The sequence below is a fragment of the Panthera pardus genome, unplaced genomic scaffold (genome assembly GCF_024362965.1).
Source record: "Panthera pardus isolate Hobbes unplaced genomic scaffold, ASM2436296v1 HiC_scaffold_19, whole genome shotgun sequence".
Classification (NCBI taxonomy): domain Eukaryota; kingdom Metazoa; phylum Chordata; class Mammalia; order Carnivora; family Felidae; genus Panthera; species Panthera pardus.
The window spans coordinates 13,455,001-13,472,441 of record NW_026526754.1 but is presented as its reverse complement, the minus strand read 5'-3'; the positions used below and the strand labels follow the sequence as shown (position 1 = coordinate 13,472,441).

The 17,441-nt window shown below is 38.5% G+C and overlaps 1 protein-coding gene across 3 annotated transcripts in view; it reads left to right on the top strand.

Moving 5' to 3' along the window:
• The window catches only part of GLG1 (golgi glycoprotein 1), a 149,275-nt gene that overhangs the window by 85,480 nt on the left and 46,354 nt on the right, over positions 1-17,441 (top strand). For all 3 annotated transcript variants that reach the window (XM_053906673.1, XM_053906674.1, XM_053906672.1), the window contains exons 2-4: positions 2,955-2,987; positions 13,327-13,413; positions 16,771-16,986. In XM_053906673.1, coding sequence (XP_053762648.1) covers positions 2,955-2,987; positions 13,327-13,413; positions 16,771-16,986 — 336 coding nt within the window. The remainder of the gene's footprint in view (positions 1-2,954; positions 2,988-13,326; positions 13,414-16,770; positions 16,987-17,441) is intronic.

The window sequence follows — 17,441 nt, the reverse complement described above, 5'->3', positions numbered from 1 at the left end:
TGGGCTATAGGTAGGGTTTAAGTCTGCTGCACATGTCTCTTTTCCTTGTACTAGCAGCTGCCTGGACGTGTTCTTCTCTTGGGAAATGGCAGGAGTGTGAGAGTGAAAAGCACATTTAAAACTTCTTCTATTGGGGCGCTTGGGTGGCTCAGTCGGTTAAGCGTCTGACTTTGGCTCAGGTCATGATCTCCTAGTTCCTGAGTTTGAGCCCCGCTTGCCCACGGGCTCTTTGCTGACATCTCAGAGCCTGGAGCCTGTTTTGGATTCTGTCTCCATCACTCTGCCCCTCCCTTGCTCATGCTCTCTTTCTCTCTCTCTCTCACTCAAAAAATGAATAAACATTTTAAAAAGTAAATAAAATCTCTTCTATTGTGTCTATTTAAAATCCCATTGGCTAAAGCAAGTCAATAGTAGCCTAGCCTTATATCAGTGGAGCAGGGTGTATACTCATTGCGCAGCAGGAGGCTGTGCAGAGTTACAGAGCAAATGTTGTGGGTATCAGATGCTATTAAAGAGGAGTAAAAAACTAGGGGAAATAATCCAGTCTACCAATGTAGGGAAGCAAGCCATTAAAACTGTCAATTTGCTCGTATAGGTCCTGTGAACTGTAAACATAACACTTTTTCCATGAGCAACTTGCATATTATTTAAATAAATTATTTTGAAAATGCTCCAATGCTCTGGATTTCTTTCAAGAATTCTCCTTTTTTAGGGGCGCCTGGGTGGCTCAGTCGGTTGAGCGTCCGACTTCAGCTCAGGTCATGATCTCACGGTCTGTGGGTTTGAGCCCCGCGTCGGGCTGTGTGCTGACAGCTCAGAGCCTGGAGCCTGTTTCAGATTCTGTGTCTCCCTCTTTCTCTGATCCTCCCCTGTTCATGCTCTCTCTCTCTGTCTCAAAAATAAATAAACGTTAAATTTTTTTTTTTTTTTTTTTTTAAAGAATGCTCCTTTTTTAAAGTAAGCTGCGCGCTCAACATGGGGCATGAACTCACAACCCCTGAGATAAAGAGTCGTATGCTTTACTAACTGAGCCAGCCGGCTGGCCCCCCTCAAGAATGCCCCTTTAATCCAAAGTTATTGTGTAGTAGAAATGAATACTAGTTGAAATGATAGTGTTACTAATTGGCTTTGTGCTTTGTTTGAGAAAGAGCAAGAATTGCTGATTGATTGGAAAATATTTAAGGGATAGATTAAAACAGGATAAGGCAGAAAGCTGCCTAAACAAAATAAAGCTTTCTTGCTAATAATAAACTGTTAAGAGATGTAAGACAAGCACTTGGGATTGAAGTGGAGGGAGCAGAGTTAAGCTAGTTTCAGTCATAGTATAGAGGCTGATTTCTGAGACTAGAAAGCCCCCCCAAAAAGACATTACCTGTTTTTATGTAGACAAGTGGGTGAACAGTCCAAAGATGGTATGTTGTAATTTTATGATTACCTAGGAATCTAATTAAAGTCACTTTTCCTTTTGTGTGTGTGTGTGTCTATTGATTTTGAGAGAGAGTGTATATACGTGGAGATGAGGGTCAGAGAGAGAGGGAGATAGAGACCCCCAAGCAGGCTCTGCGCTGACAGCACACCTCGGGGCTCAGTCCCGGTGAGATCATGACCTAAGCCAAAATCAAGAGTCGTACGCTTAACCGACTGAGCTACCCAGGCACACCTAATTAAAGTCAGTTATCATATTTTATGAATAAGTACAAAAACAAGTTTTTATATTAGTGTCAATGCCTATTAAATTCTACAGTGGAATTAGTAGTTCCCTAGAAAACTTTTTCTTTCTGAAGTGATTGATGCTAGTTGTGGCTGCTTGACTTGTTAATATTTACTATTTATTGCCTTATCTCTATCCGTGAATAGAGAGAATCTTTTTATTTTGAAAATGGCATCTTTTAGGACCTGCTTTGGTGATATTTCATAGAAGGTGCACAGAATTCCCTTCCTTTGAACAGTTTGGAATGCTATGGAAACTCAAATGAAATGGTATTGTCTTACAATTGTATCTTTTTTAAAGGCACGAACAAGGAAACTAAATATGTGTATTGCCGTTATGTAACATTAAGCATAACCTAGCTTACTTTTTAAATTATGGAATAGAAAGTTCATTTTACTTCTGGTACATGTACCTGGCTTTGCAGAGCACATATAGTCATGGGACTATATATATAATTTCTATTTTTTAAAAAACTTTCTATTTTAAATGATATACTTGCAAGATTATAGGCTCCTAAGAAGTTACATAGAGGTCCTATGTACCCATGACCTCACTTCACCCAGTGGTGGCATAAGACTAGTTTTTAAATCATTTGATGGACCTTCTTTGTCCTCTTTAAAAATTTTTTTCTTAATATGTATTTATTTTTGAGAGAGAGACAGAGACAGAGACAGACAGTGATCGGGGTAGGGGAGCAGAGAGAGGGAATCACAGAATCAGAAGCATGCTCCAGGCTCTGAGTTGTCAGCACAGAGCCTGATGCGGGGCTCAAACTCACAAACTGCAAAGTCATGACCTGATCCACAGTTGGATGCTTAACCGACTGAACCACCCAGGTGCCCCTGCCCTCTTTAATAAGTCTGTTTTGTTTTGTGTTGTTTTTTTAAGATATCTAACTTTAGAAAGGACACCTGTATTGTGCCTGATTTTCTTTAGCTTTCAGAATTATGAAGTGTTCTGTAAGGATCCTGATGTCCCTATAGCTTTGTTTCTTTAGTACTTTATTCTCCCCTGTCCCTATTTTCAGATCAAACCATTGATTACGAAGGGGTTATGTCTCATCTCCTTTTCTGGTATATTTCTCCCCAGCTATCTAAAAGATATATAAGCCCCATTTTCCTTCTTAAATTGAAGAAGCATATTCAGTTAAATATTCACATTTCTTGTTTTGAGTTTATTTTGGTGGTGTTTGAAAACTTGAGTTTTTTTTTTTTTAACATTGTCTTTTTCTTCCCCCTTTTAGCCTGAAAATGAGATTTCTTCAGACTGCAATCATGTAAGTATGGATTTTCCAGAGTTCACTGTATATGCTTTATATGTGTGACAGGTTCAGGATGCTTTTCCTGTTATTCTGAGAAATATTATGTCTTCTTAGATTGCCTCCATCTTAACCACGATGATCGGCCTTATTTAAGGATCATGGTAAATCTGCAAATACCCTTCCATTCTAGAAACCAGCAGGTTTTGTCAAATAATATTTACGTACTTAAGTTTAAATTTTACTTCAGTTATAGCTACCATATGAAAATAATTGTTTCTCTGCTTATCAAGTTTACAACTTTAGAATTCCATATTTTAAAGTTGTTTTATTCAGTCATAATACAGTCACATACTATGTACCGTACACTGTGATAGAAACTACAGGCACCTACAAGTGAACACCTTGAAGACAGAGGCCTGTATTAGAGTTAGCGGAAAGAAAAGTGAATTTTGCTCAGGGGGGATTGATGTCAGGAAAGACTTAAAAGTGGAAATGAGACTTGAGTTGGGTCTTAAAAGAGGAGTGAGTAGTCCTATATCTGACAGTGCTGGAAGAAATCACTGTCACAGTGTAGAAGGCAGTTTGGAGGGCAGATGTAAGAGCAGAGAAGCAGGCTAGTTGCTTAGATTGACTGCTTATTCTAAAGAATGTGTAGATAGGTCAGAGATTCAAAGTAAAAATAAAACCACAGGAGTACTAGAAGAAAACATGAACACGAGGAAGGTGTTTTAAAACATGACAGAACATTAAGAACTATATTTGTAAAAAAAGATTGGTAAATTTGATTGCATTAAACAAACTCAAAAGATTTTATTTTTCCTTCAAAAATGTTAGGTATATTATGAAAAAGTATTTGCAACACCGATAAAAAGGCCTATATTCTTTAATAGAAAGCGCTGTTAATAGACACAGGCAACAGATATTTATATACTATTCACAGGTAAAGAAAAAGATGTCCAGTAAATAATGAAAAAGTTGATTCTCTCTTATAGTTAAAAGTGTGAAAATTAAAAGACAAATGAGTGCATTGTTTTCACCCATCTGATTAGCAAATATAAAAAAATTAATAAGTACACAGTATTGATGGGAATATGGGGATTTAAGCTCTCTAGCCCACTAATCAGCAAACTGCTACCCATTGGCCAAATCCAAACCACTGTTACACATAAAGTTTTATGGGAATGCTCCCACGCACATTCAATTACATATACTGTCTTTGGTTGCCTTCCACGCCATAATGGAAAGGTTGAGTAGTTTCTACAGAGACTTTAGGTCCCTTGAAGTATAAAAGAAAAAGTGGCTAAATACCTCTCTAGCCTATGGATAGGACTATAAATATGAAAAACTTCTTTATAAAGCAGTCAACTTAAAACGTGTATATTCTTTGGCCTAGCATTTTTACTTCGAAGAATTTATGTGTAGTTATACTTAAAAGAATGGATTCAGATGTGTCTATAAGATAGTATTTGTTGTGGCATTATTTATAAAGCATAAGATTGGGAATAAAATATCTGCCATAGGGGAAATCCCAGAAAGCAGCTTATCTGTGCCCTAGAACCCCAAAAGGCTTTGGGGGTTAGGAAGGATTTGACACTACTGAATAGGGGCCAAATAGTATACAGAAAACAGGAGAATTGACGTCCCTATAAAAAGAGAAGATTAGGACATAGACACAGAGGGAAGACCATGTGAAGATACAAAAAGATGATGGCCATCTACAAGCCAAGGAGAGAAGTCTCAGAAGAAATCAGTACTGCCAACACCTTGATCTCAGACCTCCAGACTCCAGAGTTGTGAGAAAATAAATCACTGTTGTTTAAGACACCAAGTCTGTGGTATTTTGATGGCAGTACTAGCAAAGTAATCCACTTTTGGGTCAGAATAGGATGCATTATAATTTTTCCCATTAAAGTTAATGGAACAAATTTTAAAAATTAAACAACTTTCCACCTAATAGGGAGTTCTGGAATGAGTTAGTGTTGTCAAGCAAGAGATAAGATTAGTTATGAACAGTTTTTAGGCCAATGCATTTGAAAATGTTTACCCAGTGGGCAAATTCCTAAAAAAACAAACTTAACCAAAACTAACACAGGAAGAAGTAGAAAATCTGAGTAACCTGTATTTACTTTAAAAAAATGAATCTGGAGGTAAAAATCTTCCCATCAAGAAAACTCCAGGACCAGATGGATTTATTGTTTTGTTTTTGTTTTGTGTTTTTAAATAAACATTTAAGGAAAAAATAATACCAGTCAGTAATTAGAGATTACAATCACACCTGTCAGAATGGCTGTTATCAAAAAGACTACAAATACCAAGTGCTGGTGAGGATGTGGAGCAAAGGGAATTCCCATGCACTGTTGGGGGGAATGTAAATTGGTGCAGTCACTATGGAAAATAGCATAGAGCTCCTCAAAAAATTAAAAATAGAGCTACCATACGATCCAGAAATTTCACTTTTGGGTGTTTATTCCAAGAAAATGAAAACACTGACTTGAAAAGATACGTGTACCTTCATGTTCATTACGGCATTACAGTAGCCAAGACATGGAAACAACTTAAGTGTCCATTGATGGATGAATGAATAAAGAAAATGTGATATATATATACAGTGGACTATTATTCAGCTATAAAAAAGTATGAAATCTTGCCATTTGTGACAACATGGTGGGACCTTTGAAAGGCATTATGCTGAAGTGAAATAATGCTAAACATTATGGGTTTTTTTGTTGGTTTTTTTTTTTTTTTAACGTTATGTTAAAGTGAAACCCAGTGAGCTCTACTGAGTGCCTGGCGAAGCCTCCTGTCCCTGCCTCTTCTTTCCTGCTGGAGGTGGGGATCAGGCCAGGCAGGCTAGTTGTGGGTGTTTGGGACAGGGGCTGTCTTTTAAATTTTTACATTGTTGGGGTGCCTGGGTGGCTCAGTCAGTTAAGCATCCAGCTTTGGCTAGGGTCATGATCTCACGGTTTGTGGGTTTGAGCCCCATGTTGGGCTCTGTGCTGACAGCTCAGAGCCTGGATCTTGCTTAGGGTTCTGTGTCTCCTTCTCTCTCTGCTCCTCCCCCACTCGTGCGCTATCTCTGTCTCAAATATTAATTTTTTTCTTAAATTTTATATTGTTGTTTTTATTATTTGTAATTTGAACCCAGGGACTTGCACAGTTGTCGTCTTCCACCCAGAGGAGGAAGATCCGGGCGCTGCCTTCCCTCTTGTTGGCGGGGAGTTGGGGGACCTGGCACCTCAGCAGCCACCAAGACTGAGAGTCCATCCTGGCCTGGGCCAGAGCCGGGGAACTGGTACCCCCCCAAAACCACCTGGACTCTCTGACCTCTGGGAGCCAAGCCGGCTCCTGTGTCAGCCCTCAGGGTCTCGCTTTCCAGACCCTGCCCCACAAGGCCTACTGGCCTCTGGACTGTTCCTGCAGGAGCCCCACCCTCCCCCAAGGGCTGTCTGCAAAGGCCTGTAGCCCCAGTAGTGCCCTGACCCCTTCTCCTCCACCCTTGGGCAGGGATAGAGTAAATGTTTGTATGGATTTCTTTTAAAAAAAGAACAAAAACAAAAACACTGGATGCTCCCTCTTCTGTGCTGAATCTAAATAAATTTAAAAATTAAATAAACTAAGCTCATAGTTACAGAGAACAGATTGGTGGTGGTTAGGGGAGTGGGACAAAGGATGAGAGAAATGAGTGAACTGTTTTTTGGTGGTTCAGTTTGTTTTTCTTTTTAATTTAAGTGACTTTTAAAATAGAAATTATGCCATAAGATAAAATACAACATAACTATTGGATGGATAAATTTGAGATAAGCCATTTAAAAAAAAAAAAAGGAAAAAGGAAGGGTACCTGCCTGGCTCAGTTGGAAGAGCATGCGACTCTTGATCTCCAAATTCGTGAGTTCGAGCCCCACATTGAGTGTAGAGATTACTTAGATACATAAATCTTTAAAAAAGGAAAAAAAAGAAAAATGGGTAAGATAGTTGAACATCCATTTCCTAAAGATGATGGTTGAATGACCTATAAATACATGAAAAGGTACTCAACCTCATTAGTAATCAGGGAAATGGAAATTAAAACCTCAGTGATTCACCATTAGATAAATTGCCAGAATTGTAAAGACGGATGGTATCAGTACCAAGGATTGATGTGACTATGGAATAAGGAAATTTTCATGCATCGATAGTGATAATGTAAATTAGTATAACTACTTTTGAAGCTGCTTAGCATTTACGTACTAAAGCTGAACATAAGCATAATACATGATACAACCATTTCACTTCCAGATATTTATTAACTCAACAGGAATGTTTGTGTGTCATTTCAAGAATGTTTATAGCAGCTTATTTTAATAGTCCTGTGAGTGAAAGGTTAATAAAACCCTTTCCCTTTCCTCGTGAGAATTTGAATTCTACTCACTATGTAACTCAGATCTCTGGTGGTCTGGTAGTAGTAAAATACTGACTAAGCTTTAAGGCAGTATAGGTCATGATGAAAATGATCCTAAATGGTACATTCTGTTTGGACCCGAAAGAACTGTAAGTGAATTGTAATTACTCGATAGGGGTGCCGTACTTGGGGCTTCCCTGAAGCGGTGACTCATACCTGAGTGTGTCCCTTGCAGAGACCCTGAAAACTTTGCCCAGAGGGTTGTTATTAGAGATAGTGGTTCCCACGGGGCATGAGTCTTCTAAGCCAAGGCTCCTCCCTGTGCCCGTTGCGAGTCTTTTCTTCTCACACCTGAGCTGTTATCTGGAGAGAACACACAGATGACTAAGCCGACTGCCGCCAGGGTTTCCCTGGCGCAATTGATGACAGTGTGTGGTTCCTGTCTGGTTCCTGTCCTGTCACCTGTGTTCTCTGGTGACAGTGTGTGGTTCCTGTCTTTTATCTAGCCTACTCCTTTGCACAGAACTCCACGCTCCAACTGCTGACTTCACATTTTTACTCTGCCTCATAGTCCTTTCTAGAACCAAACTCTCTACTTTTCCAGTTAGAGATTGGGGATTAATTGGTAATGACCATGGAGAAAAATAGGCCCATGAAATAAATGACTGTTAACTCTGTGACAGACTATAAGTGGAGGAATGAAATAATAATGTTCTCTATAGCTCAGCATGTATACTTTTGTATAGCATCACTAATGTAAATACTCACCATCTGACATTATCATTTAACTATACTGGGAGAATTGGGATCAGGAAGAAGTATATAGAAGTTCATTCCTTGTCTTTTACCATATAAAGTTTTATAGAATATTACAGAATATCTAAAACTAACAAATCAAGAAATAGCAGTTAATTAGGTAGTTTAAAATTGTAGAGGTAATTTCTGTAAAAAAAAAAAAAATCAGCAAAAGGAATTTGAAATATTTGTCTCTGGGGAGTTGGTAGGACTTCAGAAAAGGACTTGTCCGGAAACTGCTTGTTTTGATTTTTTAACTACTTATTCAACTAAACAAGATTTAAAAGTTGTAAGATGAATGGAAGAGGAAGTGGATAAAATGAGCTATACTTTTCAAGGAGCTTGGCTGTGAAGGAAGCTTTTTGCTTCACCCTCCACACCCAAAACTTGTCATTATCCCAAATACCTCGGATACATTGCATCTTCTCCCAGCCAGCAGTACGTGGCTTTTAACTGGTCTGCTAACCTCCCCTCGTCTTGCCCTTCTCTGCACTGTGACCAGAGTTAAGCTTTTGAGTTCTCTGGTTAAAATTGTTGATTAGCTTCCCATTTCTTGTAAGGTAAAATACGCATTCTTTAATGTGAGCTCTAATACACAGTGTGATCTGACCCCTGCCTGCAACCTGCCAGCCCCAGCTTTCATCCCTCAACTGCAGCCGTTCTGAACTGTGGATGTCCCCAGAAGTTATTATTGCGCTCTCTGTGCTCTCTAGCTTTGTACTCCTAGAACCCCAATCTCCCACCTGACAAAATTCCTTCTTATTCTTGGGGATCAAGCCCAGTATAACTTGGTCTTTGCTTCCCACACCTGCCCTTCCTCCACATTCACTGAGCTGTATTCTTCCTTTGTATTCCCATAATATCTTCTGCATGCATCTGGTATCAGATTTATCACTATATATATATACATATACATATATATATACATATATATATGTATATATATATACACATATATATACATATACATGTATATGTATATGTATATATATATACATATATATATACATATATATACACATAATTATTTTCTTCTCAGTCTGACTCTTTCAAATCTTTTGGCTCCTGTGGTTGAGCTCCTTGAATGCCGAGACGGTGGCTTTTTTCCTTCATTCTTCTCAATTTTGTCACCTAGCTGGATTCCAGATTATAGCAGTTACTCAATATGTGTCTGGGTGAGGGAGATGGGTATGTAGACGAATTAAAAGTGAACATCTTATGTTTAAGAAAGTTGAAGCTGAAATGCATTCTGCTAACTGATAGCACTTATTGTCAGTTGCACTTATTTTTCTTAGTTGATTATAACCACTCAGGAGAGGACATTTGTCAAGTATGGTATGAGTAATCCACTGTCAGTAATGAAGTGTGCAATGTGTGTTTTCTAGAGGAAAAGATACTGGTGGCTTCGTGTGCTAAATTCCCTTTCTACTTAGAGTAATAATCATTACTAGGTCATGTTAAAAATAAAAGAGCAGGGGGTGCCTGGGTGGTTCATTTGGTTAAATGACTCTTGATTTTGGCTCAGGTCCTTATCTCACGATTCGTGGGTTCATGCCCCAAGGAGGGCTCTGTGCTGACAGGGTGGAACCTGCTTGGGATTCTCTCCATCCCACCCCCCCACCCCCCCATCTCTCTCTGCCCCTCCCCCTTCAAATAAATAAACTTTTTTTTCTAAATGTTTGTTTCTTTTTGAAAGAGAGAGCACGAGTAAGGGAGGGGCAGAGAGAGAGGGGGGTGGGGATAGAGGATCCAAAAGTGGGTTTCGTGCTGACAGTAGCAAGTCCCTTGTGGGGATTGAACTCAATCTCATTGAACCATGAGATCATGATGTAAGCCAGAGTCATGCTCAACTGACAGAGCCACCCAGGTGCCCCAATAAATAAACTTTAAAATATAAAAGAGCAGGAAATAGATTAATGGTTGCCAAAGAATGGGAGCAGGAAGGATGAGGAGTGACAAAGTGAGTGTAGGGTTTCTGTTTGGGGTGATGAGCGTGTCCTAGAATTAGAAAATGGTGATGTTGTACCACCTCTGAATACACTGAAAACCACTGAATTGTACACTTTAAAGTGGTGGCTTTTATAGTATGTGAATTCTTTCTCAAAGTAAAAGAAAGAAAAATAAAGGGTGAGGGATGCCAAATTAAAAGATAAAGACATTTCAGAAGATCTAAGTGATTATTTAAATGGCTTTGACAAAAAATCAGTTTCTAGCCCATCATAGGACATCTGAGTTTGCATAAAAGTAAGGAAGCAATCTGTGGTTTGTATTTTATAATTTTTCTGTCATTTCTTGCTGTTTACTCTAAATCCTTGAGCTATCAGACAGCTTTTCTTGCTTGCTTGCTTGTTCTTTCCTTCCTTCCTTCCTTCCTTCCTTCCTTCCTTCCTTCCTTCCTTCCTCTCTTTGTCTTTCTGTTTTCTTCTTTCTTTCTCTCTCTCTTTCTCTCATTCTTTCTTTCCCTCTTTCTCTTTCTTTCTTTCTTTCTTTCTTTCTTTCTTTCTTTCTTTCTTTCTGAAAGAAATGGCATTGAGTCGGCTACAAGTCACTCAATAAGGAGGGAAATTTTTAATCTATCTTTGGTTAGATATACATACAGAATATTAGAATGTTCTTAATTTTAAAAGAAGAGTGTTGCTTTAATTTTAAAATATAAAATTTAATGACCAAGTAGTATGGACTGAATTAATAGATAATTGTAAAATGTGTTTGTCTAAATTCTGACCTTGTCTTTTGATTCACTGGATTCATCTTTGCTTGTGAGGAACCAGGAGGCCCAAGATTTCTTCAGTTAGAGCTAAGCTTCTGTTATACCCCTTCTCAGTTTGGCCTCATATGTCCCGTTGTTTGAACTTGTCACTCATAATGGTATAAGTTTGTTCTTTTGTATATCTATTAAACAAATATTTGTTGATACCTATGTGTTCCATCATTCCCTCTTCAGGGCACTGGGCATACACTGTGCTGAACAAGGCAGAAGTTCGTCCTCTTAGAGATTTTGTTATAGATGGTGGCCAGATTCTACTCCTTTTTTTTTCTAAAAACTCACTTATTGATGAGAGTCGAGAGATTAGAGCTTTTTGCTGGCTTTTTTTTTTTTTTTTTTTTTTTTTGCGAGAAGAGGAGCAGAAATCCCACTCATTTTTCATGTTTTATTTATTCACAAAATTTTCTTTAGTATTCCTATACAGAATTAACTGCTTATTTCTGTATTGTTCCTAACACAGGTTATATAAGACTGTTCTCCTTCTAAAAAGCAGATCTGGTCATGTCATTCCCTTTCCCTTTAGTGACTCCCTGTTATTCTCAGGTTGGAGCTCAGACATAGCTTATTAGGGGTTTATGATCTGGCCTTGGGCTGCCTCTCCAGAGTCAGTCTTCCACTGGACTCGCGTTCCTCTGGCATGCCCTGCATCACTTTCAGCGAGCTTCTGTGCATCCTGTTTCGTTTACCTAATAAAATAGTCTTCTCCTTACCCCTTTACTATGGCTAACTGCTTGTGTTTCAGGTTTTGTCTTAGATAGCACTTTCTATGGTAAACTTTACTGGACCAAATGCCCCAACGCAGTCTCGGGTACTCCTTCCCTGTACTGTTGTGGTACGTTGTGTTGCTGTTAATCAAATACTTGCAGTACTTTGCCATTGACCACAGCCACCACTGGACAGTCTTTGTCTTTCTCCTCTTGTTTTAACTCCCAGCTCCTAAAACGGTACATACTCAGAACATTTTTTTCTATTTCCTGTAATAGCCTATGAAGACCTTGAGTTTAGACTTGTGTGGTAGATCATAAGTGCTAACCAGATGTTTGAGTGAATCAGTGAGTGATTGAGTGCATTGTTTAGTCTTGGAATATAGGAGAAAGACTTGTGAACTGCTTCTCCCTCCCCCAATCTCTCCATTTTCAGCATCCTACAAAGTCCCTGCTCTGTCTCTCCAGCTGAGCCTAGAATAAGGGATCCTTTTGGCTACTTTTCAGAAAATGAATCATATATTGGAAAAATTTTAAGTAAAGCTGCAAAGCTAAGGTAATATTAAGCCCTCACCTGTGAACAGTAATGGCTTTAGATATTTTGCAGTTTAAAACATGTTAAAACAGTTGTGTAAAGTAGACCTTATGGTGTGTATGTCAAGACAAGGTAGAATTTTAAAGGAATAAAGATAGGAAAGGAATTTTAAAGGAATAAAGGAAACTAGATTCTGGGCATCTCTCCTTCATAAAACTGATCTATGAAAGCACCGTGGATTGTGAAATCTGCAACTAAAGCTACCAAATCTCAGCTTCAGGGTTATACTTTTAATAGGCTTAATAAAATTTAGCTTGTACAACTTTATTAATGTTTTCTCTGAAAACCTTACCAGAGATACTAACTGCAGTTTTTTCTTGACTTAAAATTGTTCTTAAGTGAAAAAATAAACAAGTATGTCTGAGTGGTAATATTTTATTTTGTCTGCACATTTTTTTAAATGTTTATTTATTTTGAGTGAGAGGGTGAGCAGGGGAGGGGCAGAGCGAGAGGGAGACACAGAATCTGAAGCAAGCTCCAGGCTCTGACCTGTCAGCACAGAGCCCGACATGGGGCTTGAACTCTCAAGTCGAGCTGTGAGATCATGACCTGAGCTAAAGTGGGACCAACTGAGCCATCCAGGTGCCCTTGTCTGCACATTTTTTTTAAAGAGAGAGAGAGCATGTGTGCATGTGCCTACGTGAACCGGGGAGGCCCAGAGAAGAGAGACAGAAAACCCAGCAGGCTCTAAGCCATCAACACAGAGCCTGATGAGGGGCTCAGACTCACCAACTGTGAGATCATGACCTGAACCAAAAGTAAGAGTAGGACACTTAAGCAACTGAGCCACCCAGGTGCCCTCATTTTTTTTCCCTTTTATCTGTAAACAAAATGACATTTTTATCTTACTTTTCTTTTTCTTTTTTTTTAAAGATTTAATTTTTTTAAGTCATCTCTACCCAACGTCGGCTCAAAGTCACAACCCCAAGACCAAGAGTTGCATGCTCTACTGACTGAGCCAGCCAGGCACCCCTCTTACTTTACTTTTCATTAACTGAATATGCTTTTATCTGACTCTGTGTAATGGACTTTTGTCACTTACGGTAACCATTGATGGAAAATTTCATACTATTTTAACTGCAGTGTTTTGTTTGTTTTTTTTCTCTTATACCTAGTTGTTGTGGAATTACAAGCTGAATCTAACTACAGACCCCAAATTTGAATCTGTGGCCAGAGAGGTTTGCAAATCTACCATATCAGAGGTAGGTTGTGACAGAATTTTGTGGGTATTTAATGGCTTAGAAGAGAAAATTACATCTGTTGACCAGACCAGTCATTAAGGGAGGAATAACTGACTCAGTTACTTTACTTTTCTTGGAATTCACACCTACATTGTCTGAGAGAGGCCACTGCAGTGGGGAGTATAACTAGCCTCCTGTATTCACCTACAGTTACAGTAGGACGCTATTGATTCAGACACATTGGAAATCAGGCTCCGTTGGTCCCCAGATGGAGGACACAACTGCCTCTGTCATCAGTGCTGCGGTCACACTTTTTACAATCTGCTGATGTCTGAAGCATATCAAAATGGTCTCCCCAAGAGGCTTATCAACGTTTCTGAGTTACACGTTTGGATCAATTGGACCACAGAGGCATATGCTTCAAATAATAGGAGTTAGCATTAAAAAGGTTTGTGGAAGGATTGTGTATGTTGTTTTAGTTAGATGTTGAGTATAAAAATAAAAATAATGAAAATAGTATAGCATTGTATGGGTGCTAATTGGGGAAACTTTTCAACTGTCTTGGTTCAACAGATGATATTAGTGAAAATTGTGGTATTGAAATTTTTATTTTATTTTTTGGAATCAGTGATAGGAATTTCAAAAAGCCAGAGATTTCTGCATACTGAAGTATAAGAATCACAAAGAACAGTTGCTGTTTTTCCACCTCAAGTTAATAATTGTACATTTTGCAACATCTAGATCTGCCCTCAAACTACCCTACTGATGACTCAATTCAGGACCACTTTCTTAGCTCTAAGGGTTCTTAGCAGGACCACCCTCTTCCAACCAGATAAGCCCTCAGCTTTGTTCCTCAATTACATCATTACGGGACCCTGTTTAGAATCTGTTTGCTTCCTCACACCTTCTAATACTGGATCTGATATGTTTTATTCTTTTAAAGCAGTTAGCCTTCTTCATAGTTACCTTGGGGCTTCAGAACAGAATAGCGTATCTTTGAAAACATTGGGCTTCGGCTTTAGTATTACACACCTCGTAGTCCCTTAGCTAGCTATATGGTTAGCTGTTTATACCACTTTGATTGCCTTGTGGAAATTTTGCCCAGAGTCTCTGCATATTCATCAGAATAATTTCACTCTTGGCTGGCTTATAAAAGATATATATACGTATAATTGGTTTTCTTATAATGGGTATGTAATAATGGTTCTCTTGTAACCTTTTGGGGTGTTGTGGTTTTGTCAAAGATTTCAAGTAAAAACCGGAATTTATCCCTCCCTAGAAGGGAGATTATACTGGAATCAGGAAAATTAAAATCAGGAAGAACCTAATTGCCAACAAAATGTTTTATTCTGCATCTCTCTCCTATCTTCTTTCTTGCAATCCTATTTGCAAGGAGAAAAACAGCATCACAAGAATACCTGCAAATTGCAAACCCAACTTATTTACTCTGTAGTTGAAGCAAATACTGCTCGCTTCCTGCTTTCCTCCTGCTTCATGTCAAAAACAGAGTGACAGCAGCATTTTTCTAATGGCACCTTATGAATCTGCTCCCCAGCCGCTTCAGAGTTTACTCCCATTCATAAATATGTTGATGATTTATTGCGGTTCTTGCTGTTAATCTTAGAAATTTTCCTTCTGTCTTATTAAACTTCTAGCCAATGGAATGGCTGAAGGAAAGCATAATCTTCTGAATCAAACACCATGCCCTATTGTAACTGGTGGTGAACTAAAATACAAATAGGTACTCAGTCTCTGTGCTTCAGTAAAATCTCAAGTGATTAAAGCTAAATACACATTTATTTTCTTATTGGGGCTCCAGTTCAAAATGTGCTCCTGGCTTTTCTTCAGATTTATAAACTTGATTGCCCAGTATAAGGGCTGTATTGAACTCTTGCACTTTATTCAGTTTTAAAACCCAGGTGTCTGCCACTGGTTTTGTGTTCTTACACAGGCTTTTCGTTGGTTGAATTACAAATGCCTTCCTTTCACTTTTGAAACTTTTGTTTTACTCAAAACAAAACAAGCCTTTTTCCTGGAAATACATTCATGACCCTCTTTTTTAGGCATCTCCAAAAAAAAAAACAAAAACAAAAACAAAAAAACAAAAAACCTCAGGGTTAAGTTGAAAGAGTTGCATTCATCTTGATTGTTGAAGGTCTCTGCTGCCTCTTGAAGCCAGAGTGAGACTATTTACTTAAATTCTCAAGTTTGCTTCTTTAAAAGTAAACAGTCTTCTGTCTTGAACAGAGTGTCTGACTTGATCTGGATTTGATACAAGAATTAGACATGAAGAGACCTAGTGGGCTATAGGATGATGTGTGTGTGGTGTATTTGTTTTGCCCTCTATACATATTTACGATAAGTGTGATAGTAGAGAATGGTCTCTATTGGTTTCAAAAAACCAGTAAAACATTCTCTTCCCATTTATAGTAAAAATAAAAATTTACATTTGGGCCCCTTACTCTTGTCGAAACTACCATTTTTGTTTGTTTTTAATTTCTTCAAATGCAGTAGGATTTTTGCAAACAACTTTCCCCATTTTATAATTCAAGCTTACAACCCTATAAGTAGATTTTACTCTTTTAGGACTGAATTTCAGCATTTTTTGGCTGGTTTGCTTCATTAGCACTTGTGGTTTGGGGTGCACTTTGCAGGAACAGTAACCATGTGGAATTACTCTGTGCTTGATCCTCTAGAACATGTTGTCTAAACCACCCAAATTAGATTTGCAGTGGCCTTCCCCTTCTCAGACTTTTTGCCAGACTGCACTGAGCATCATTTTAAACATGTTTGTGTTCCAGACCACAGTGGCAAAGCTGGGACTCTACTAAAGTTCAAAAACACATGTCCAAATCCACAGTTAATTCAGAACACATTAATGTCATGTCAAGAAGTAATATTATGCCTTCCTGCCTCCCTCCTTTTGGCCATTAGTTTTCCCTGACAGTAATGGTTTGCTGTGTAGCTTGACTTGGGACATGGTACTAGACTTCACTTCTGCACCTGTTTTCCAGACCTGTTTCCCAGATTAATCTCACTGTCCATTGTCTTCTTTGCGTGGATAAAGGAACTTTTCAGTACAGCCATTCTGAAGCTGTAGATGTTAGAAGCTCTTTTTATTTATATCTCAATAAAGCTGAAATTGTAAAAATTTCTTGCAAAACACATTTTGCGGGTATTTCCTAGAGAGTACAACGATCTGAATATGTCCGCCACTGTTTTCTTTAAAATAAATGTATTTCTAAGTGTTTTCCTCTTTTTCTCCCAAATACAGAGATGGGAAATCAATAAGAAAATATCACACATTCTCTCTTTTATAAAAGTTACATGATAGGAAAATAAAATACTTGTGTAAAACAGCCACTTTCTTTGGAGCAGATTAAAGAATGTGCTGATGAACCAGTTGGAAAAGGTTACTTGGTTTCCTGCTTGGTGGATCACCGAGGCAATATCACTGAATACCAGTGTCACCAATACATCACCAAGATGACGGCCATCATTTTCAGTGATTACCGTCTAATCTGTGGCTTCATGGATGACTGCAAAAATGACATCAACATTCTGAAATGTGGCAGTATTCGGCTTGGAGAAAAGGTATCTACTATACTGGCTTCATCAAAGGGGTCCTGCAAACTTGATGAATGTAAAGTGTTGTATAACTGGCACGGGAAAAATTTAGGGCTGGAGATGGCCTTGAAGTAGAGGTCCAGACAGCCCTCAGATCCAAGGCTCGTTAACCTGTGAATGCATTTCGTTTGTTTGTGTTTCAGTACTGTGTGGGGAAGCAGAGGAATTAATATCAGCCAAGAGTAGTGTCATCTTCAAAATACTAAACCACTTGCCGGGTACCTGTATTGTTCCTTGCCAGAGCATTTTGTCGTCTGTAGGCAAAGTGGTTGGATTAGAAGAGACTTGAATTTTCTAACCTTTCTCTGCAAATACCTTATTGCTGCTATAAAAAAAAAAAATTACTTAGTAAGCATACTGCTACAAAAGAAGATATTTAAATATTAGAAAAGTTTAAGGTACATAAAGGTACTTTGGGCTTC